Source organism: Chiloscyllium plagiosum, unplaced genomic scaffold, assembly GCF_037043375.1.
Source record: "Chiloscyllium plagiosum isolate Xiang-an unplaced genomic scaffold, Cpla_swu_hap1 HiC_scaffold_14, whole genome shotgun sequence".
NCBI lineage: Eukaryota > Metazoa > Chordata > Chondrichthyes > Orectolobiformes > Hemiscylliidae > Chiloscyllium > Chiloscyllium plagiosum.
In genome coordinates, this window is record NW_028270152.1 from 11687304 (window position 1) to 11710909 (window position 23606).

The following is a 23606-nucleotide window of genomic DNA, read 5'->3' on the forward strand; positions in this document are numbered from 1 at the left end:
CAACACCCTTCCAGTAGGAGGGAGATCAGAATTGCATGCAATACTCCAAAAGTGGCCAAACCAATGTCCTGTACAGTACTGACCAGTAACCAGCAAGCATACGAAACACCTTCTTCACTATTTTATCTACTTGCAACTCTACTTTCAAGGAACTATGAACCTGCACTCCAAGGTCTCTTTGTTCAGCAACACTCCCCGGAGCCTTACCATTAAGTTATCTGCATGAGTTACATCAGATTTAGGACCTGGAAGAGCACATGAATGATAGTGACATTCAAGTCTATGGGTCAAGTGATGGTGAGTGGGATTAGTGCAGATTTAATGTATTTGAGGCAGTACAAATTTGACAGAGCAATGGGCCTTTTCTGTACTGAATTCCATGATTCAATTCTGTGTAGAACTGGGCACAAGGGATCAAAGTGAAATAAAAAAGTGAGTTGTATCTTGTTGTGTTCTTTAGGGACACACCTGAGACTTTGGGTTCAAGAATAGCCTTCAAGGTTACACTTCTGTTCAACTCCATGAGACCATACACCATCCTGCTCCTCGGATGCTGCCTGACCTGCTGTGCTTTTCCAGCACCACTCTAATCTAGACTCTGGTTTCCAGCATCTGCAGTCCTTGTTTTTACCTTTACCATGAGACATAGGCTATTCAGCCCATCAAACCTGCTCCACCATTCAATCATGGCTGATATGTTTCACAACCCCACTCTCCTGCCTTCTCCCCAGAACCCTTGATTCCTTTACTAAACAAGAACCTATCTATCTCTATACTAAATAGAACTAGAACATAGAACAGTACAGCACAGAACAGGCCCTTCAGCCCACGATGTTGCGCCGACCATTGATCCTCATGTGAGGTAAATCTAATGTACGAACTCTCAAATTTCTGTGACCATATGCATGTCCAGCAGTCTCTTAAATATCCCCAATGACCTCGCTTCCACAACTGCTGCTGGCAACGCATTCCATGCTCTCACAACTCTGCGAGAAGAACCTGCCTCTGGCGTCCCCTCTATACTTTCCGCCTAACAGCTTAAAACTATGACCCCTCGTGTTAACAATTTCTGCCCTGGGAAAAATTTTCTGGCTATCAACTCTATCTATGCCTCTCATTATCTTGTACACCTCAACTAGGTCCCCTCTCTTCCTTCTTTTTTCCAATGAAAAAAGTCTGAGCTCAGTCAACCTCTCTTCGTAACAGAAGCCCTCCATTCCAGGCAGCATCCTGGTAAACCTCCTCTGAACCCTTTCCAAAGCGTCCACATCTTTCCTATAATAGGGCGACCAGAACTGGACACAGTATTCCAAGTGTGGTCTAACCAAAATTTTATAGAGCTGCAACAAGATCGCACGGCTCTTAAATTCAATCCCCCTGTTAATGAAAGCCAAAACACCACATACTTTCTTAACAACCCTGTCCACCTGGGTGGCAATTTTAAGGGATCTATGTACCTGCACCCCAAGATCCCACTTCCTCCACACTGCCAAGAATCCTGTCTTTAATCCTGTACTCAACTTTCAAGTTCGACCTTCCAAAATGCATCACTTCGCATTTATCCAGGTTGAGCTCCATCTGCCACCTCTCAGCCCATCTCTGCATCCTGTCAATGTCACGCTGCAGCCTACAACAGCCCTCTATACTGTCAACAACACCTGCAACCTTTGTGTCGTCTGCAAACTTGCTGATCCATCCTTCAATCTCCTCATCCAAGTCATTAATAAAAATTACAAAGAGTAGAGGCCCAAGAACAGAGCCCTGTGGAACACCACTCATCACTGACTTCCAGGCAGAATATTTACCTTCCACTACCACTCGCTGTCTTCTATCGACCATCCAATTCTGTATCCAGACAGCTAAATTTCCCTGTACCCCGTTCCTCCTGACCTTCTGAATGAGCCTACCATGGAGAACCTTATCAAATGCCTTACTGAAGTCCATATACACAACATCCACCGCTCGATCCTCATCAACTTGTCTAGTAACATCCTCAAAGAACTCAATAAGATTTGAGAGGCATGACCTGCCCCTCAAAGCCGTGCTGACTGCATTTAATCAAGCCATGCTCTTCCAGATGGTCATAAATCCTATCCCTCAGAATCCTTTCTAACACCTTGCAGACAACAGACGTGAGACTGACTGGTCTGTAATTGCCGGGGATTTCCCTATTTCCTTTCTTGGAGAGGAATTACATTTGCCTCCCTCCAGTCCTCCGGTACGACTCCGGTGGAGAGCGAGGATACAAAGATCTTCGCAAGCGGCGAAGCAATCACATTTCTCGCTTCCCAAAGCAGCCGAGGACAAATCTGGTCTGGCCCTGGCGACTTGTCAATCTTAATGTTTGTCAAAATTTTCAGCACATCAACGTCCTCAATCTCTACCTGTTCCAGCATGCTTACCTGCTCCTCAATGGTTTCATTCACTACAAGGTCCTTTTCTTTCATGAAGACAGAAGCAAAAAACTCATTTAGGGCTTCCCCTACCTCCTCAGACTCTATACACAAGTTTCCCATGCTATCCCTGATCGGCCCTACTCTTTCTTTGATCATTCTCTTATTCCTCACATACATGTAAAATGCCTTTGGATTCTCCCTAATCCTTCCTGCCAAGTCTTTTTTGTGCCCCCTCCTGGCTCTCCTCAGACCATTTTTGAGCTCCATCCTCGCCTGCCTGTAATCCTCTAGAGCTGAGTAAGACCCTTGCTTCCTCCACTTTACGTAAGCTACCTTCTTTCTTTTGACAAGAAGTTCCTCCGTTCTCGTCATCCAAGGTTCCTTTATCTTACCCCTTCTTGCCTGTCTCAGAGGAACACATTTGTGCATCACTCGCAACAACTGTTCCTTAAACAGTCTCCACATGACTATAGTGCCCTTTCCATGGAGCAATTGCTCCCAGTCCATGCTTCCCAACACACTTCTGATAGTATCATAGTTTCCTTATCCCCAATTAAATATCCTCCCATTGTGCCTGCTTCTCTCCTTGTCCATAGCTATGTAGAATGTGAGGCAGTTGTGGTCACTATCCCCAAAATGCTCTCCCACCGCAAGATCTGACACCTGCCCCGGCTCAACTGGAATCCATTCCTTAAATGGCATTGTGTGTCTCTACTTTACAGCGCGTGGACTGCAGCAGTTCAAGAAGGCAGCTCACCACCACCTTTTCATGGGCAGCTAGGATAGGGCAATAAACACTGACCGGCCAATGATGCCCACATCCCATAATGAATAATGAAACATATATTAATTTGTCATACCAACGTTAATCTAATGACCAGCTCTGATCTAACTCTGGCAACTGTACTAGTTATGTCAGATGGGAAGTAGCTCTGTAACATCGTCATAGAGTTGCTCCAGGGTCCGAAGGTTCTTACATAACATCCCGAAACGATGCATGAGAGTTTAAGACACACACAAGAGAGCAGACTCTGCAGTGAAACAAGTTATGGGGTAGATACAGAAAGTCCCATAGAAACTCAGCAGGTTTGGCAGTCTCTGTGCAGTGAGAAACACAGTCATTGTTTTAAGTGTGATAGGAGCTGAAGACAGGTGAAAAAGCTGTGCATTTCAATGCTGCTGTCATAGTAGAGCAGCAAGCGGAACACAAGTGCAGATCAGGGAATGAATAATATGGGAGATCAAAAGGTGTCATCCAGAGAACTAAAGACGAAGGGAGTGGTAAAGGTTGTAGAAAATGGAAAATGGAGGTCCAGTGTAAATGTAAACTTACCACTAGGCTGATCCCTCATTCGGGAGAGAGAGAGAGAACTGGTGGTGAGTTTAACCGGAGGGTCACTATGCCTCAGGTTGAGAGGGAGAGGTTGAGAAGGCAGGACCTACATGGTAACCTCAGCCAGTGCAGGAATTAAATCCACACGTCACAAACCAGCTATCCAGCCAACTGATCTAACAACAGAGTAAAGACTGAAAGCGAAACCAGCAAAAACAGAGATACAGACACTTTTGGGGAAGATTCAGGTGTGAATATCAAAATTAGAGTTCTTGGTCTGAAGTTGTTCAACTCAAATATTAAGTCCAGAAGGATATAAAGTTTTTAAAAAAGTGTTCCCAATTATAATTAAATTAATTATCTGCATTCATAATTAAAGATGAAGCTGGTTTCAACTGGAAAGTGGTAACATTTGCCAAGTCACAAACTAGGAGCGTACAATGTTCCCCATGGGAGACTGATTAGCAAGGTTAGATCTCATGGAATACAGGGAGAACTAGCCATTTGGATACAGAACTGGCTCATAGGTAGAAGACAGAGGGTGGTGGTGGAGGGTTGTTTTCCAGACTGGAGGCCTGTGACCAGTGGAGTGCCACAAGGATCGGTGCTGGGTCCTCTACTTTTTGTCATTTACATAAATGATTTGGATGCGAGCATAAGAGGTACAGTTAGTAAGTTTGCAAATGACACCAAAATCGGAGGTGTAGTGGACAGCGAAGAGGGTTACCTCAGATTACAACAGGATCCGGATGGGCCAGTGGGCTGAGAAGTGGCAGATGGAGTTTAATTCAGATAAATGCGAGGTGCTGCATTTTGGGAAAGCAAATCTTAGCAGGACTTATACACTTAGTGGTAAGGTCCTAGGGAGTGTTGCTGAACAAAGAGACCTTGGAGTGCAGGTTTCATAGCTCCTTGAAAGTGGAGTCGCAGGTAGATAGGATAGTGAAGGTGGTGTTTGGTATGCTTTCCTTTATTGGTCAGAGCATTGAGTACAGGAGTTGGGAGGTCATGTTGCGGCTGTACAAGACATTGGTTAGGCCACTGTTGGAATATTGTGTGCAATTCTGGTCTCCTTCCTACTGAAACTTGAAAGGGTTCAGAAAAGATTTACAAGGATGTTGCCAGGGTTGGAGGATCTGAGCTACAGGGAGAGGCTGAACAGGTTTGGGGCTGTTTTTCCTGGAGCGTCGGAGGCTGAGGGGTGACCTTATAGAGGTTTACAAAATTATGAGGGGCATGGATAGGGTAAATAGGCAAAGTCTTTTCCCTGGGGTGGGGGAGTCCAGAACTAGAGGGCATACGTTTAGGGTGAGAGGGGAAAGATATAAAAGAGACCTAAGGGGCAACTTTTTCACACAGATGGTGGTACGTGCATGGAATGAGCTGCCAGAGGATGTGGTGGAGGCTGGTACAATTGCAACATTTAAGAGGCATTTGGATGGGTATATGAATAGGAAGGGTTTGGAGGGATATGGGCCGGGTGCTGGCAGGTGGGACTAGATTGGGTTGGGATGTCTGGTCGGCATGGGTTGGACCGAAGGGTCTGTTTCCATGCTGTACATATCTCTATGACTCTATGACAATGAGGGAATTCGGTATTAATTAAAAATCAGTGCAGGAATAGAAGAAAGAATCTATTCTGAAGGAAGTGTCCAAGACCAAATGCAGCAAGAGGCTAGGGATGTATAGGCAGCGTCAGTGATCAAGACCATTCAATGACAAAACTTGTTGGAGAGATGGAGAAGGAGAACACAGTGGGCATTGTAAATAAATACAAACAAAATTCTGGAGAAACTCAGCAGGTCTGGCAGAATCTGTCGAGAGAGAAAAAGGAGTTAAAATGGAGTCCAAAATAACTTTTTTGGAAACTCTAATTGTTCTGAGAAAGTGTCATTCTGGACTCGAAATGCTAACAGCATGTGAGTTTCTCTTTCTCCCCCAAGAGATGCTGCCAAACCTGGTGAGTTTCTCCAGCATTTTCTGCTTTTATTGAGAGATGGTTCCACATGAAGCCTCATGCTAAACTTCACCCTGTACATAATTAATGTCGAGGAAACGTTTCCCATGAGCCTTGCTTCCTCTATTGATCCTATCCAAGGACACAACAATAATAAGACATCCAGTCCAGTCAATAGGTTCATCCGGGATAATGGAGGGACATATTTTGAGGAGAGGTTGAGCAAGTTGGACCTATACTTACTGGAGTTTAGAAGAATGAGGGGAGACCTTAAGTGAAACATAAAAGATTTGTAAGGGGTGGGGGCAGGGATATTGACAGGGTAGATGTGGAGAAGTTGCTTCCCTTCATTGGAGAGTGTAGGAGTAGAGGGCATATGGTCTTAGGAAGAAGCCATTGAAAGACAGAGATGACGAGTAATGTCTTCTCAGAGGGCAGTGGGTCTGTGGACTGTACCACACAGGGCTGTTGAGGCTGGGTCATTAAGTATATTTAAGGCTGACAGACTCAGATTTTTAAAATCAGTACAGGAATCAAGAGTAACAGGAAAAAGGGACGAAACTGGAGTTGAGGATCAATCAGATCATCCATGACCTCACGGATTGGTGGAATGAACTTGGCGGGTTGAATGGCCAATGTCTACTCCTACGTTTTATGGATTTTGCCCAGAGGGTCAATGGCCCCTGTTGGGGTCAAACAAGAGTCAATGCCCACACTGTAAGGGAAACAGTCACCCAGTCATGGTTTCCCCGGAATCAGCCTCGCAACAGCCAAAGAGTGAGCTCACCATCCAAGTAAAGACCTCAAGTGGGCTCCCAGCTCAACAGGAGGTCCCTCTGTGTTACAGAAGGAGCAACCTGCAGTCCAGATAATACAGAGAAGGGACACTTCCAGACAGCACCACACCACCCCCTGTCCATCCTTTGAAATGTAGGCCTTCATTTGGTGACCAGGTCAACTTTGTGAAGGAAATACCACTTCATGGGGCAATATGCGGCCACAATTGGGGTCAAAGAGGCATCAAGAAAACTACCCTTGGATCTACAGTAGGCCTTGGATCATAGACCTCTAAGCATCTTTAAGTGGCATTAGTGGGCAGGTAGCTGTACAATCCAGACTCCAATCCCAACTCTGTCAAAATGCTCTGGGAGTGAGATTGAACTTGAAAACCATCATAATCAGCCAGTGATGTAATCTTTTCTAGTCCACCTACTCCACTCCACTCCACCTTCTGCCCTCATCCTGAGGTTTGTTCAGAAAAGCTGCCCATTACTTTTCCTCACCCAATCTCCCCTAACACTCATCCCACAATGTCAGCTGTCTGGGAGTTGGGCCTATTGCCTGGTTAAACCCACTGCTGTCCCCTCGCTGTTGTCAACAGTAAAACTGCTCTAACTGCTGTCCTTATCTTCATGAAAGTATCTTCCCTTCAGGTGGATATTTAATGGTTATTGTTCACTCTTGTGACACGCCTTCTGGTACCTTTCTGTGTTTGAGCCTCTGAGGAAGATGTGAGGACAGCCTGGATCACTGCAACCAAGGTGAACCACATTCTCGTCGCCATCATCTGGGGGAGGAGAGAAAAATAACATACATTACTGACAGTCTCATCTCCTCATGCTGCACTCCCATTGCACTGACTGTGCTTCCTCCCAATAGGAGCATTCAGAACAGAGCAGGAGACCATTCAGCCCCGTCAGTCTATGCCATCATTCAATAGGTCAAGGCTTGCAGACAACTACAGAATGTCTACTCCTCCACGTTGAACACCAGCTGAAGGAAGCATTGGGCATTGCTAGAGCTCAGTGTGTTCTGGGGGATGGACGTCATTGAAGATAAAAGCAAAGTACTGGGGATGCTGGAAACGTAATGAAATAAAAGTACTGGAGAAATTCAGCAGGTCTGGCAGAACCTGTGAACAGAGAAACAGAAGTTATCAGCCTTGATGGAGGAGATTTGATGGGCTGAATGACCCAATTCTGCCCCTGTATCTTACAGTCTTTAACACACAGAGTCCAGTATGGCGTCTTCAGAATCAGATCCAAAGTAGTCATTTTGGACTAGCAATGTTAAACTTTGCTCTTTCCACCAACGCTGCCAGACCTGCTGGGTTTCTCCAGCACTTTTTGGCTTTACTATTCATAGACCTCAGTGTCCATCATAAAAAGTTATGGCACTACTGTGCTGGCCATTTCTTTTTCATTTAGTTTCCTTGAATACCCTTGTGAAACTAGGCACAAAAGTTGGATGGAGAAAGGCTGCTGACAGCGGGATAGTGGACAGTACCTGGTCCCTAAGGCCACAGCAACATGTTGGAAGGAATCATCAATAATTCTGTCAAGCAGCACTTCCTCAGTAATGTCCTGCTCACTGACCGTCCATCATAAGGTTGGAAGGGAGAAGAGTCACTAATGATTGCACAGTGTTCCACATTCAACTATTCAGCTACTGCAGCAGCCCTTGTTAATGTCCAGCAAGATCTGGACAATATTCAGCATTTAGCAGTTAAGTGGCAAATAATGTTCATACCACTCAAGTGCCAGGCAATAACGATGAGAAAATCTAACAATCCCCCCCTTGACATTCAAAAGGTGTTACCATTGCTGAGTATCTTCCACTATCAACATTCTGGGGTTTACCATTGACTAGAAACTGAACTTAACTTGTCATTATAAACAAAGTGGTTACAAGTGCAGATTGGAAGCCAAGAATTCTGAGACAGGTGACTCATCTCTTGGCTCTCAAAAGTCTGTCTACTATCTACAAGTAACAAGCCAGAAACATAACGGAATACTCTTCAGTTTAAATGGAAGAGGCCAGCTCCAACACTCGAGCTGCTTGACACCATCCAGGATGAAGCAGCTTATTTGATTGGCATCCCATCCACCATCTTCAATTATACTCACTCACCATCACTCACCATCCTGACTTGGAAATGTATTGTCGTTCTTACACCTTCACTGGGTCAATATCCTAGCAATCCCTCTCAGGGCATTGTGGGTCTACCTACAGCACATGAGCTGCAGTGGTTCCAGAAGGCAGCTCACCCACACCTCTCAGGGAAACGGTGGCATAGAGGTTAAATCATTGAACGAGTTACCCAAGGCCTGGGAATAATTCACACTCAAGCTGGCGATGGGCTTTAAAACATTTGTTTCAAAAAAAAATCTGGAATTGAAAGCACCTCTCAGTAAAGGTAACCATGACAACCATCATCGAATGTAGTCAAAACCCGCTTGGTTCACTAATATCCTTCAGGGAAGGGGATCTGCTTTCCTGACCTGGTCTGGCCTACATGTGACTCCAGACCCACGGTGATGTGGTTGACTCCTATATGCCCTCTGAAAAAGTCAAAACAGCCACTCAGTGGGAGGGCAACGAGGGATGGGAGACACATGCTGGCCTCACGTGCATACCATGTAAAAACACTGAAGAACAAAGTAACATTTTTCACAGAAGTCAGAAGAGGAATAATGGCGTTGACAAGGTTCACAGAGTTGTAGTCTATATCTAATCCTTCCAGATTGGAGATGGGAGTTCTTGAGACCAACACTTCAGGTGGCCATGAGAATTATCACTAGCTGAGCTCCATCCTCTGACCACCTCTCCTGCCAGCAGCTTCCCTCCCTCCAATGTTTTTCATGACGAATAAATGAAATTGGTCCCAGAAATTGGATAACTTAAAAAAAAACTCTTTCTTCTTAATGTTCTCTTTCCTCTGACTTGCTGGCAGCTCTATCCAGCGGATTAATCATTCATTCCTGCACAATCCTGGAAGGTTGGCAATCCCACTGACACCAGTCGTCAAAGTGGAAAATTGCTCCCAAGGGGAAATAAATTGAATGCTTATTTCAACAGTTCAGGAAAGAACAAATTTCAAAGAACATTTCTGAACTTCCTGAGTGGAGCACAGCCAATTACTTCCTTCTGAAATACAGGTTGCTATATTAATGCAAATAATACATTTAAATAATCATTAAGTTGTTGCAGTTTTGCTCTTGTCCATGTGCAGAGAACAGGCCAGTTCTTTTCTTTCATTGAGAAAGACCTAAAGTGCGACAGGGGAGCACACGGACTGAAAGCGAAAAGATTAGAACTTCACACAGTTAGAAATAAGCAACACGTGCTTATATTGTACAACGTCCAAAAGAAGAACAAAAAAAAAGTCATAGGCTCAGGGAGTTCCACAGTCAGGAGCCACAGGACGTTTTCCGTGTCTCTGAAAGCGAGGCCTGCAGATGCTGGAGATCAGATCAGAGTAGAGAGAGAGAGAGAGACAGAGATCAGATCAGAGTAGAGAGAGAGAGACAGAGAGAGACAGACAGACAGACAGAGAGAAAGAGACAGAGACAGAGACAGAGAGACAGAGAGAGACAGAGAGAAACAGAGACAGAGATAGAGAGAGAGATTGTGACGTTGGAAAAGCACAGCAGGTCAGACAGCATCCGAGGAGCAGGAGAAGTGATGCTTTGGGCGTAAGTAATGCTGCCTGACCTGCTGTGCTTTTCCAGCACCACACTTTATGGGACAGGTTTACCAGACCAATCCCTGAGAAAGCAAGACTGACATATTAAGGCAGACTAGATTGATTAGGACAATATTCACTGAAATTCAGAAGAATGAATTAGATTAGATTAGATTAGATTACTTACAGTGTGGAAACAGGCCCTTCGGCCCAACAAGTCCACACCGCCCCGCCGAAGCGCAACCCACCCATACCCTTACATTTACCCCTTACCTAACGCTACGGGCAATTTAGCATGGCCAATTCACCTGACCTGCACATTTTTGGACTGTGGGAGGAAACCGGAGCACCCGGAGGAAACCCGCGCAGACACGGGGAGAACGTGCAAACTCCACACAGTCAGTCGCCTGAGGCTGGAATTGAACCCGGGTCTCTGGCGCTGTGAGGCAGCAGTGCCACCCACATGTTTGAGATCTCAAACATGTAAGACTACACTATACAATACCAAACAGCCCAGGAACAGGCCCTCCAAGCTTGTTCCTTATTTAGGCTCACTACTTATTACCCCCCGGTGGTTTCTATCCCTCTGTTTGCTTTCCGTTCATGGGTCTATCAAGATAGGCCTTAAATGCTGCTAAAGAGACTGCTTCCACCACCTCCTGCAGAGCATTTCAGGCATCTGCCACCCTCTTAAAACTTTTCCCTGCACTTCTCCCCTAGATTAGATTACTTACTTACAATGTGGAAACAGGCCCTTCGGCCCAACAAGTCCACACCGACCCGCCGAAGTGCAACCCACCCATACATTTACCCCTTCACCTAACACTACAGGCAGTTTAGCATGGCCAATTCACCTGACCTGCACATCTTTGGACTGTGGGAGGAAACCAGAGCACCCAGAGGAAACCCACACAGACACGGGGAGAATGTTCAAACTCCACACAGTCAGTCGCCTGAGGCAGGAATTGTACCCTGGTTTCTGGTGCTGTGAGACAGCAGTGCTAACCACTGTGCCACCGTGCCGCCCACCTCGAATGTGTACCCTCTTGTAGCTTCCACCCTCAGAAAAAAGCTCTGACTATCCACCCTATATCTATGCCTCCCCTAATTTTGTAGACCTCGATGAGATCACCCCTCAGCCTTCCTAAGCATTCAATTCATTTACTCTTGGTGACCAATCTGTTTGTCCAACCTCTCCTAACAAGAAACACAGCAAAGCTGCTCCCAAATACAGGAGAGTCCAGAACCAGGGTGCATAGTCTAAGGATACGAGGTATGGCAGTTAGGGTGAGGAGCAATTTCTTCACCCAGGGAGTTGGTGAGCCTGTGGAAATCTCTGCCCCAGAAAATGATCAAGGCCAAAAGATTGGATGCTTTCAAAGCGATAGATATAGTTCTTAGAGCTAAAATGGATCAAAGAGGTATGGGGAGAAAATGGAAACATTGTACAGAGTTGGATGATCAGCCCTAATCATATTGAATAATGGGCAAAATGGCCAACTCCTGCACCTAGTTTGGGCACTGCCAATGCATTGCCCAATCTAATTGTCCCTGAACAAGCAGCTTGCTGAGCTATTTCAGATGGCATTTCAAGGGTCTGGAGTCACATAGAATCATTAACAGTGCAGAAAGAGGCGATTCTCAAACTTGATGAAGGTTTTTTGCCCAAAACGTCAATTCTCCTGCTCCTCAGATGCTGCCTGACCCGCTGTGCTTTTCCAGCACCACACTCTCGACTCTAATCTCCAGCATCTGCAGTACTTACTTTCGCCTATTCAGCCCAGTGAGTCTGTACCGGCCCTCCATAGAGCATCCAACCTAAACCCTGAAGCTCCCCATGGGTTTTTAACCATGGCTAACATACCTAGCCTGCACACTGCAGGGCAATTTAGCATGGCCAATCCATCTAACCTGCACATCTTTGGACCGTGGGAGGAACCCGGAACACACAAAGGGAACCCACACAGTCACTGGGAGAACTTGCAAATTCCACACAGACAGTCACCCGAGGCTGGAGTCAAACCCAGGTCCCTGGTGCCGTGAGGCAGCAGTGCTAACCATTGTGTCATTAAAAATGGCTGACTTCCTTCCTGAAAATGCAACGTGAATCAGATGGGCTTTTATGACATTCGTTGACTGTTTTGTGATCACTAGCTTTAATTTCTGAGTATTATAAATTGATTTAAATTCCAACTGTTGCTATGGTGGAAGTTAAACCCATGGTCCTAATATCAGATTCTGACCCTCTGGGTTATTAGTGACAGAGACAGTACCACTACATCACTCCAACAAACACACACAAGCAAGTTTGGTCAAGGATGAGGTGTTGATGAAAAGGTTATCAGACTGAAACATTAACTCTTCTTCTCTCTCCATAGATATTGCCAGAGCATTTCCAGTACTTTTATTTTATTCCAGATTTCCAATATCTGGAGTCATGCTCCATTTCACTCTGGGGCATGGTACACAAAGCAACGTTCACATTTACACAGTAGGTGTCCTCTCTGAAAACATTTCAGGATGCTGCAATGCAAGCAATGTTTAACATCTAGCCACATGAGATCTTTGGAACAGGTAAACAAAAGCTTGCTCAAAGAAATGGGCTGTAATAACATCTTTAATAAAAAAAATGGAGAAAGAAAAAGGCGAATTTCAGAACTCAGGACCCAGGAAGCTGAAAGTCTAGCTGCGAATGGTAGAATGATTAAAACTGGGATTGCTCAAGTGGGAGCAGCATAGGGATCGGAGAGGGTTCCCAAACCCACACACACCATCCCTTTCCAACTCCCCGTGCGACACATTATTTATGGCCTTTTCTTTAAAAGAAAGGATGTATAAAATCTCTAGATCATACACGACTCTGGCATAACAAGCCTGGTGTGTAATTTGGAAAGCCCATGGCAATAAAAGTGCTGTTTGACGCAACTTGACTGAAAGGAATGCAACTTTAATTATTTCCATCTCACGCTTTTAACCATTTATTGTCACCAGTCTCATTCTCACTGAGTCCTCATTTGTTATCCTTGATCCAAGTTTCAAACCTCAGCCGAACCACCCCAACCCTGCATTGGCTCTTGAGTTCAGTTCACACTGATGTGAGTAACAACCCCTCATCTGAGGTGAATAAATACAGCATCGTTCCCGTTGGCAGAGGGACTCAGCAAACATTTTGGAGTCAACCTGCTCAGGGATGAGAGCACAGTACTGGAGTAGGCAGGACTTGAACCGGAGTCTCCTCACTGAACCACAAGAGCTCTCAGAGGTACCTGTACCCAGAGCAGACAGATTTAAGATGCTTGTGAAAGAAGTGGTGCAAGGAAATATACTTTGTGGTTTCAGTTTGGCAACTAGAATGCACTGTCTGAAATGAGAAAAGTGAAGAAGTTTCCAACTTCACTTAGAAAAGAGTATTAAGAAGTTGGTAACAGTTTCCCTGCTCCAGGTGCTGAGCATCTTGCCTTTAAACCTGCCCCTCAATCAAAAATAGAAACATAGAAATTAGGTGCAGGAGTAGTCCATTTGGCCCTTCGAGCCTGTACCACCATTCAATATCCCATTCCTGCCCTCTCCCCACACCCCTTTCGCCGTAAGGGCCACGTCCAGCGCCCTCTTGAATTAATCTAATGAACTGGCCCCTACAACTTCCTGTGGAATTCTCTTCCACAGATTCACAACTGAGAGAAGCAATTCTTCCTTATCTCATTCCTGAATGGCTTACCCCTTATTCTTAGACTGTGATCCCTAGTTCTGGACTTTCCCAACAATCGGGAACATTCTTCCCACAGCTAGCCTGGCCAGTCCTGTCAGGATTTTACATGTTTCTAAGAGAAACCCCCTCATCCTTCTAAATCCCAGTGAATACAAGCCCAGTCGATCCAGTCTTTCCTCATATGTCAGTCCTGCCATCCCGGGAATCTGGATTAGTGGTGCTGGAAAAGCACAGCAGTTCAGGCAGCATCCGAGGAGCAGCGAAATCGACGTTTTGGGCAAAAGCCCTTCATCAGGAATAAAGGCAGAGTGCCTGAAACACACTGTGATGTCGAACAATTCTTCCGTCGCCTCCACCTCCGAGCTTACTTTCACAATCAGGACTCCCACCCACCTTCCGAGGACCCCTTCGCCCACCTCCAACACACTGCATCCACCTGGACACCCCGCGTTGGCCTATTACCTGCCTCGACCTCTTCATTTCCAACTGCCAACGGGACAGTAACTGCCTAAACCTGTCTACCCCCCTCCCCCACTCCAACCTCTCACCCTCCCAACGCGCAGCCCTCCAATCCCTCTGCTCCAATCCCAACCTCACCATCAAGCCAGCAGATAAAGGGGACTCAGTGGTAGTCTGGCGCACTGACCTCTACACCGCTGAAGCCAAACGCCAACTCGAGGACATCTCTTCCTACCGGCCCCTCGACCAAGGCCTCCAGCCCCCTTCACCAAACCATCATCTCCCAGACCATACAGAACCTCATCACCTCAGGAGATCTCCCACCCACAGCTTCCACCCTCATAGTCCGGGAACCCCGCACTGCCCGGTTCTACCTCCTTCACAAGATCCACAAGCCTGACCACCCTGGCCGACCCATTGTCTCAGCATGCTCCTGCCCCACTGAACTCATCTCTACCTACCTCGACACTGTCCTATCCCCCCTAGTGCAGGAACTCCCCACATACATTCGAGACACCACCCACGCCCTCCATCTCCTCCAAGACTTCCGTTTCCCCCGTCCCCAACGCCTCATCTTCACCATGGATATCCAATCCCTCTACATCTCCATCCGCCATGACCAGTGCCTCCAAGCCCTCCATTTTTTCCTCTCCAGACGTCCCCAACAGTACCCTTCCACCGACACCCCAACAGTACCCTTCCACACGTATGGGCCCCAGCTATGCCTGTCTCTTTGTTGGCTACGTAGAGCAGTTGATCTTCCGTAATTACATCGGCACCACTCCCCACCTCTTCCTCCGCTACATTGATGACTGCATTGGCACCACCTCGTGCTCCTGCAAGGAGGTTGAGCAATTCATCAACTTCACCAACACATTCCACCCTGACCTTAAATTTACCTGGACCTCTCCATCTCCATTAATGATGACCGACTCGACACTGACATTTTTTACAAACCCACCGACTCACACAGCTACCTGGATTACACCTCTTCCCACCCTACCTCTTGCAAAAATGCCATCCCATATTCCCAATTCCTCCGCCTCCGCCGTATCTGCTCCCAGGAGGACCAGTTCCACCACAGAACACACCAGATGGCTTCCTTCTTTAGAGACCGCAATTTCCCTTCCCACGTGGTTAAAGATGCCCTCCAACGCATCTCGTCCACATCCCGCACCTCCGCCCTCAGACCACACCCCTCCAACTGTAACAAGGACAGAACGCCCCTGGTGCTCATCTTCCACCCTACCAACCTTCGCATAAACCAAATCATCCGCCGACATTTCCGCCACCTCCAAAAAGACCCCACCACCAGGGATATATTTCCCTCCACACCTCTTTCCGCCTTCCGCAAAGACCGTTCCCTCCGTGACTACCTGGTCAGGTCCAAGCCCCCCTACAACCCACCCTCCCATCCTGGCACCTTCCCCTACCACCACAGGAACTGTAAAACCTGCGCCCACACCTCCTCCCTCACGTCTATCCAAGGCCCTAAAGGAGCCTTCCACATCCATCAAAGTTTTACCTGCATATCCACTAATATCATTTATTGTATCCGTTTCTCCCGATGCGGTCTCCTCTATATTGGGGAGACTGGGCGCCTTCTAGCAGAGCACTTTAGGGAACATCTCCGGGGCACCCGCACCAATCAACCACACCGCCCCGTGGCCCAACATTTCAACTCCCCCTCCCACTCTGCCGAGGACATGGAGGTCCTGGACCTCCTTCACCACCGCTCCCTCACCACCAGACGCCTGGAGGAAGAACGCCTCATCTTCCGCCTCGGAACAATTCAACCCCAGGGCATCAATGTGGACTTCAACAGTTTTCTCATTTCCCCTTCCCCCACCTCACCCTAGTTCCAAACTTTCAGCTCAGCACTTTCCCCATGACTTGTCCGGACTTGTCTTACCTGCCTATCTCCTTTTCCACCTATCCACTCCACCCTCTCCTCCCTGTCCTATCACCTTCATCCCCTCCTCCACTCACCCATTGTACTCCATGCTACTTTCTCCCCAACCCCACCCTCCTCTAGCTCATCTCTCCACGCTTCAGGCTCTCTGCCCTTATTTCTGATGAAGGGCTTTTGCCCGAAATGTCAATTTTGCTGCTCCTTGGATGCTGCCTGAACTGCTGTGCTCTTCCAGCACCACTGAACCAGAATCTGGTTTCCAGCATCTGCAGTCATTGTCTTTATCCCAGAAATCTGTCTGGTGAACCTTCACTGGACTCCTTCAGGAGCACGAATGTCTCTCCTCAGACTAGGAGACCAAAACTGCACACAGTACTTAAGGTGTAGCCCCACCAAGGCCCTGTATAACTGTAGCAAAATCAACTCTTGTCCCACTATCCTATCATACTCCTGTCCCATCTCAAACACTCTTTTCCCTTCAAAGTTCTTGAAGATGTGCCATCACTGAGACTGCCATTTGCTGTTTTTGTGATATTGTCCGATTTCAGCCTCAGTTTATCTACTGCTGAAACCGTCAGCCATGCATTTGTTACTTCTGAACTCTATTATCCCAATGGACAACACTGTCTTAACTTGCAATAAGTCCCATTCATCCAACAGCTCAGTATTCACTGACTTGCATTAGCTGCTGTTAGTTGCATCTACATGATAGATCTCTCATCCTTGGTTTCCAACCCCTCCACAGCTTACCCTTCGCCAGATCTCAGTTTTTTCCAGCCCTGCATTCTGCTTTTATTTCACTTTGGAGAATCTCATTTTTATCAATTTATTAGTGGTGGTCATGACTTAGTTGTTGGGAGTCTTTAGATCTTGGATTCCTCCTAAATCTCCCCTAAAACAAACAATCTCAAAAACCTATTTCTTTTGGTCAATTGACTTAAATCACCTTGTCAATGGCTATCATATTCCATTTTATAATGTTACTGGGAAGCACCTGAAGTCTTATGTTAAGAATGCTATATAAGTTGTTGTTGTACAGCTTGGTATTAGAATTGGAATCTCAGTCAGTTGGCCTGAAAAAGGTGGAAGTGTCACAGTTACAATATCTCGTGCTTTTTTGAGCTTTTGGTTGGAGCACTTTCAGGCAACATCTTGGGAGGGCTAATTATTGACAGGTAAGTGCCTACTTTGTCCCAATAGAGGGACAAGGGCAGCAGATAAATGAGATCATTGCCTCTAAACTTCCCTCTGAGTGACACACCATTCAGTCTTGGAAAATATAATCACTGTTCCTTCAGAGTTATAGGGTCAAAATCCTGGAATTCTCTCCCTTTCACTACACCAAATGGGATGGCACAGTGGCTCAGTGGTTAGCACTGCTGTCTCTCAGCACCAGGGACTTGGGTTTGATTCCAGCCTTGGGCGACTGTCTGTGTGGAGTTTGCACATTCTCTCCGTATCTGCAATGGTTTTCTCCCACAGTCCAAACACTTGCAGGGGGTTAGGTGGACTGGCCATGCTAAATTGTCCATAGTGTCCAGGGATGCATAGGTTACCATTGCGATATACAGGGATAGGGTAGTGGGGTGGAGTGGGAAGATCTTCAGGAGGAGCAGTGTGAACTTGATGGGCTGAATGGCCTGCTTCCACACTGAGGATTCTATCATTTTTTGACTACAGCGGTTCAAGGTGGCAACTCACCTGACTTTCTCAAGAACAACTGGGGGATGGGCAATAAATGCTGATGAATAAATTTTAAAATGTTATAGATATTCAACTTGTAATATAAGCACTGGGATCATATAGCATTTAAATTAATATCCTGTTCCCAATCCACAGTTAAAAAGGTTGATTTTATTTAAATCCTTCCTCTCCATGTATCCCCATCACAAGAAAAGTACAGATAGTTGCAGTTCCTATCTCAGATGAAGTTTGAAATGGGCTACTCCTGTCACTCACTGCATTTGCTCTCCAGGAACAGGAGAATCAAACAAGTGCCTTCACTGCTGCCATGTCACTAAGGGCCAGTTAGCTCAGTTGGCTGGATTGCAAGGCAGACTGATGCCAACAGTGTGTGTTCAGTAGGTGGCTGGAAGTTCCCATAAAGGACTCTCCACCACAACCTCACCCAAGGCATGGTGACCCTCAGGTTAAATCACCACCTCTCTAGTGAGACAGCAGTTGGAAGGTCTAGATGATCTTACCTTCACCACTGAGCGGACAGGTTGTGAATGCTTATCCTTAATCTGGGGGTGGGTTGCTTTGCTGATAAGCTGAGTCTCAGATTTTTTCCTTTGGAAATTGCAACCCATAGTACATTTTTAAAAAGTGACATTATGACATAAACACCAACTGATGCAGCAATTTGTTTGTTGTTGGTGGTACCCATCACCCACATGTCTGGTTTGGGTACAGGAATCAGGGTGGTACAGTATCATAGGGAAAAAAGAACCTCCAGTATCTGTAGTTAAACCTAAAGTTACATCTGCTCTTCCAGGACCCCATGGCACAGTATCAAAAAAAAAGCCATCCACTGTTTCCTACACCAATATTCATCCAACTAACAGATTGTCTGATCGCAGGAACACAAAATAGGTGCAAAAGTAGGCCATTCAGCCCTTTGAATAGCAGGACAGGCTCAACACGATCATGGCTGCTCTTGCAATCTCAGTATCCCTGTTCCCACTTTCTCTCCATACCCCTTGATCGGTTTAGCCACAAGGGCCACGTCCAGCTCCCTCTTGAATACACCTAACGATCTGGCCCCCAACAGCTTGCTGTGGGAGAGGATTCCAAATCATTTATCTGATTGATATTTGTGGGCTGTTTCTGTGCATAAATAAGCCGCTGCCTTTCCGATGTGACCACACTTCAAAAGATACTACACTGGCTGTAAAGCACTTTAGCAGTTCCCGTACTTACAAAATCCGCTGCATAAACGCAAGTGACATTATCGACGAATGACAGTTCCAAATGGGAGTGAGTGCAACCAACTTTATACTGTTACATTACCAGAAGGAATTCACTCACAGCTTGCCAAGAAAAATACTGGTGTGAGAAATTGCACCAGTTCAAAACCCCTTCTTTAAATTTAATATTTATTTGCACCTACATCTCCAGAACCACATGTGGGGAGTTTAAATTATCTTCACATCTGGCTCCGGTTAGCTTTGAGATGTTTGAGACAGGGTGAGCACAATCAATCAATCTCCATGCATTTCAAACAGGGGAAGTTGGGAGTCACAGCATACTGAAGGTGGGTCTGTACAGCATCTCCACACACCACATTCAGAATGATCTGCTCATTGATGCGACAGAGGAGTGAGCAGAAAACAACAAACCAGTTTACAGGCAAGGTTCACGTCGCCTCATGTGGGACATTGCACCAAGTCCTGATGAGCATAACTGATTGCAAAAACTGCGTAAGAAGTCAGTGATGGATGGATGCTGCCCATTGCATCCTCTTGTCCTGAAGGCATTTATACAAGTTTATAAAATCATGAGGTGCATGGATAGGGTGGATAGTCAAGGTCTTTTCCCCAGGGTAGGGAAGTCTCAAACTATGCAATTCAGGCAGCATCCGAGGACAGGCAAAATCGACGTTTCGGGCAAAAGCCCTTCATCAGGAATAAAGGCAGAGAGCCTGAATGCTTCAGGCTCTCTGCCTTTATTCCTGATGAAGGGCTTTTGCCCGAAACGTCGATTTTGCCTGTCCTCGGACGCTGCCTGAATTGCTGTGCTCTTCCAGCACCACTAATCCAGAATCTGGTTTCCAGCATCTGCAGTCATTGTTTTTACCTAAGTCTCAAACTATTTTTAAAGGTGTGGAGTTGCTGGTATTGGACTGGGGTGGACAAAGTTAAAAAATCTCAGCCCCAGCCACATGGATTTTTATGATAATCAGTAGCTGTTCCATGGTCACTATTAGCTTTCAATTCCAGCTCTCTCCATTCCCCCTCTCCCTCCCTCATATGTGCATGTACACACACACACACACACACACACACACACACAGTCTATGGGGTGATTGTGCATTTGCAAATACATTCTATTTTTGCTCAAAAACCACACAACCTGCAGGCAGTCAGGCAATCCATATAACATTTTATAAATTCCCATTTTGGAAACAGAACCAGTCTGACTCAAGATTGGGACACAGACAGACTCTAACCTCACACCTTTAATATGTTGTCTGAGCTGCGATGTCATTTTTTTAAAAAATAAAACCTTAAGTTGTCTCGAGAATGTGACTTTAGTAGTTCTGGGATTTAAATATTAATGATTCAAAACCTGCAACCCATTCTAAAAGATGAAAGATTTAACAACAATTAGGGTTTGTTCAACATATTATTTCAATTTCATGACACTCATCTTTTGCTATAAATTCTGTCTTATGACCCTGCTCCACAGCTACCTGATGAAGAAAGAGCAGCGCTCTGAAAGCTAGTACTTCCAAATAAACCTATTCGACTATAACCTGGTGTTGTGTGATATTTAAACTAACTTTAGAGGTGAGAGGGGAAAGCTTTAAAATGAACCTGGGGGCATCTTTTTCACACAGAAGGTGACATGTGTCTGGAATGAGCTGCCAGAGGAAGTGGTGCAGGCTGGTACAATTACAACATGCAAAAGGATGGGTGTATGAACAGGAAAGGCTTAGAGGGATATGAGCCAAATGCTGGTAAGTGGGACTAGATTAATTTAGGATATCTGGTCAGGACGGACGAGTTGGACCCCAGGGTCTGTTTCAGTGCTGTCCAGTTCTGACTTGGAGGGTTCTCCTCAAGTGTCAAAACTGCTTAACATCAGAGGCTTCCCTATATAGAGTTAATGTTTTCAGTCCATCAACTCTTTGGACTTAGAGCATTAACTGTATACTCTCGAGTTGAGGATCTTCAGATCAGCCATGATGTTGAATGGCAGAGCAAACTCAAATGGGCTGAATGGCCTACTTTTGCTTCTATGTCTTATTACAGTCTTATGCTACCAGACCTGCTGAGTTTCTCCATCACCTTCTGCTCCTAGTTCAGATTTGCACCATCTGCAGCTATTCACTTTTACTTCTTCCTTGAGATCGCCGAAGGTCGATTTTTGTAATTCTTTCCCAAAATGTGGGTGACAGCATTTAGTGCCCATCCTTTTTCACCTTTGAACTGAGCAGTTTGCCACGTCATTTCAAAGTTAACCAGATCACAGAGGGTCTGGAGTCACGTGGACACCAGAGATGTAAGGCTATTAGCAAGCCAGATGGGTTATCATAATCAACAGTTGTTCCACGGTCACTATTAGGTTTCAATTCCAGCTTTTATTAACTCAAATTAAATTCTACAGTCATGGGATCAATAGCCCACTCCAAACTTGTGACATCTACAACCTAGAAGGAGAAGGCCAGGAGATATGGGAACACCCTTACAGTGGCTACTTCAAGATACTCTGTAACCTGAATTGGAACTAGATCACCATTCCCTCATTATCAGTGTGTCAAAATCCAAGAACACGTTCCTTATTTGCTCTGTGGTGTAGCCACACCCCATGGACTCAAGCAGTTGACCAAAGGCCAACCTTTTCCAAAAGAAAATTATGGACAAAAAATATTGCTCACACTGCCCACATCCTGTGTTGGAGCAAAAGTCCGAAAAATATTTTGCCAACAATATTCTATTCCTCTCCATAGGAACCAGATTACTTCCCAACTCTCTGGGATTTGCCCTGCCCTCATTAAGCATTCTTAATGATTGTTCCTTGCCCTTTCATTATTTTCGATTACATCATAATTTGATATTATGATCACTCTTCCCCAAAAGAAATGCCTCCATTGAAAACTTGCTCCACTTCATTTCTCAGAACGACACTTCATCCCTCTGCCAACACACTGATCATACACGTGAAGCATTATTCTCCCACTCCACCACCATCCCATCTATAAAGGATCCACTATGGCTCGGTCTCCCTTCGCGAAAAATTATCTGCTGTCGAAGTCTTGAAATTTTCAAATCAAAGCCCTCGCCTCGGTAGAATTTCTTTGACGGGGACAGAATTCTGGTTTCCTACTGTCCCTCAAAAAGCCCAGCTCTCAGTTTAGCATTATGGTCCTTTATTCCCCCCTACCCCCCCCCCCCCTTTCCCACCAAAAATAGTTCCTCTCAATCATCAACACTGCAGTTAGATCCTTCCTAATCTTCTACACTCAAAGGAATACAATCTTAGTCCATGTAAATCATTCCATAATTCAATTTGCTCACCAGAATGATTCTCATGAACCTGTGCTGCACCCTCAAAAGCTACTCAAAATTTTATGGAGGCGGGCCATCAACCCATCGCAGCCTCACTGACCCTCTGAAGAGCATTCCAGCCTATCCTTGCAATCTTGCAATCCCCACGGCTAATCCACCTACCTGAACATCCCTGGACACTATGGGCAATTTAGCATGGATGATCCACCTAACCTGCAGACTGTGGGAGGAAACTGGAGCACCTGGAAGAAACCCACACACACTGGGAGAAGGTGCAAACTCCACACAGTCTCCAGAGAGTGGAATTCAACCTGGCCCCTGGTGCGGTGAAGTAGCAGAGCTGATCACTGAGCCACCATGTCACCCTAACTTCATTCTTTACGCTATCTTTTTATTGTCTTGTGGGATGTAAGCATCACTGGCTGGGCCAGCATTTATTACTCAACTCCAGTTGCCCTAGAGAAGGTGGAGGAGAGCTGCCTTCTTGAACTGTTGCGGTCTATGTGCTGGAGGTAGATCCACAACGATCCCTAAGGGAGGGCAGTCCAGGATTTTGATCTTCCACACACAGTCTCACAAGAGTTAACTGGAGTATAACATCTTTTGGTGTTCCACCCCAATGGAGATAGAGTCAATACTCTATTCACCTTTTCAAATACTTTTTCCATCGTGCAATACTCTCTGGAAAAGAACCTCCTAAATTTCTCTGCTCCTCCACAGCACCTGGCTTCTCGTTTAGAATCTGGTCTGGTTTGTCTTTAGGTCAACACTTTCTCACATTGCAATTCATCTGCTACAGTTTTGTCCACTCACATAATCCATCAATATCACTTTGCAACGTTGCTCCGGGAGGTTTCAAGCCAGAGTCAAATTTAAAGGTGAGATTGCAAATGTAGTGGTAAGATCACCAGCCCAGCAGTGGGTACAACCCACCAGACACACTGTTCTGGGGAACAGGCTCAAGTCTCACTATGGGAGCTGGTGCAAAATCAATTATTTAATTGAAAATCTGAAATTGAAACCTAGTACCTTGGGGGAGGCAATTGGTAATGTCACTGAAATAGCAATGCAGAGACCCAGGCTAATGTTCTGGAGACAGGTTCAAATCCCAACATACAGATGGAGAAATTTAAGGAGTGATC

At 45.8% G+C, this 23606-nt stretch overlaps 1 protein-coding gene across 1 annotated transcript in view; it reads right to left on the reverse strand.

The window, feature by feature from the left end:
* Positions 1 to 23606, reverse strand: part of LOC122559238 (collagen alpha-1(VII) chain-like) — a 247948-nt gene that overhangs the window by 193177 nt on the left and 31165 nt on the right. Inside the window, exon 2 of the mRNA XM_087994572.1 lies at positions 7169 to 7253. Within this exon, the coding sequence (XP_087850698.1) occupies positions 7169 to 7253 (85 nt within the window). The remainder of the gene's footprint in view (positions 1 to 7168; positions 7254 to 23606) is intronic.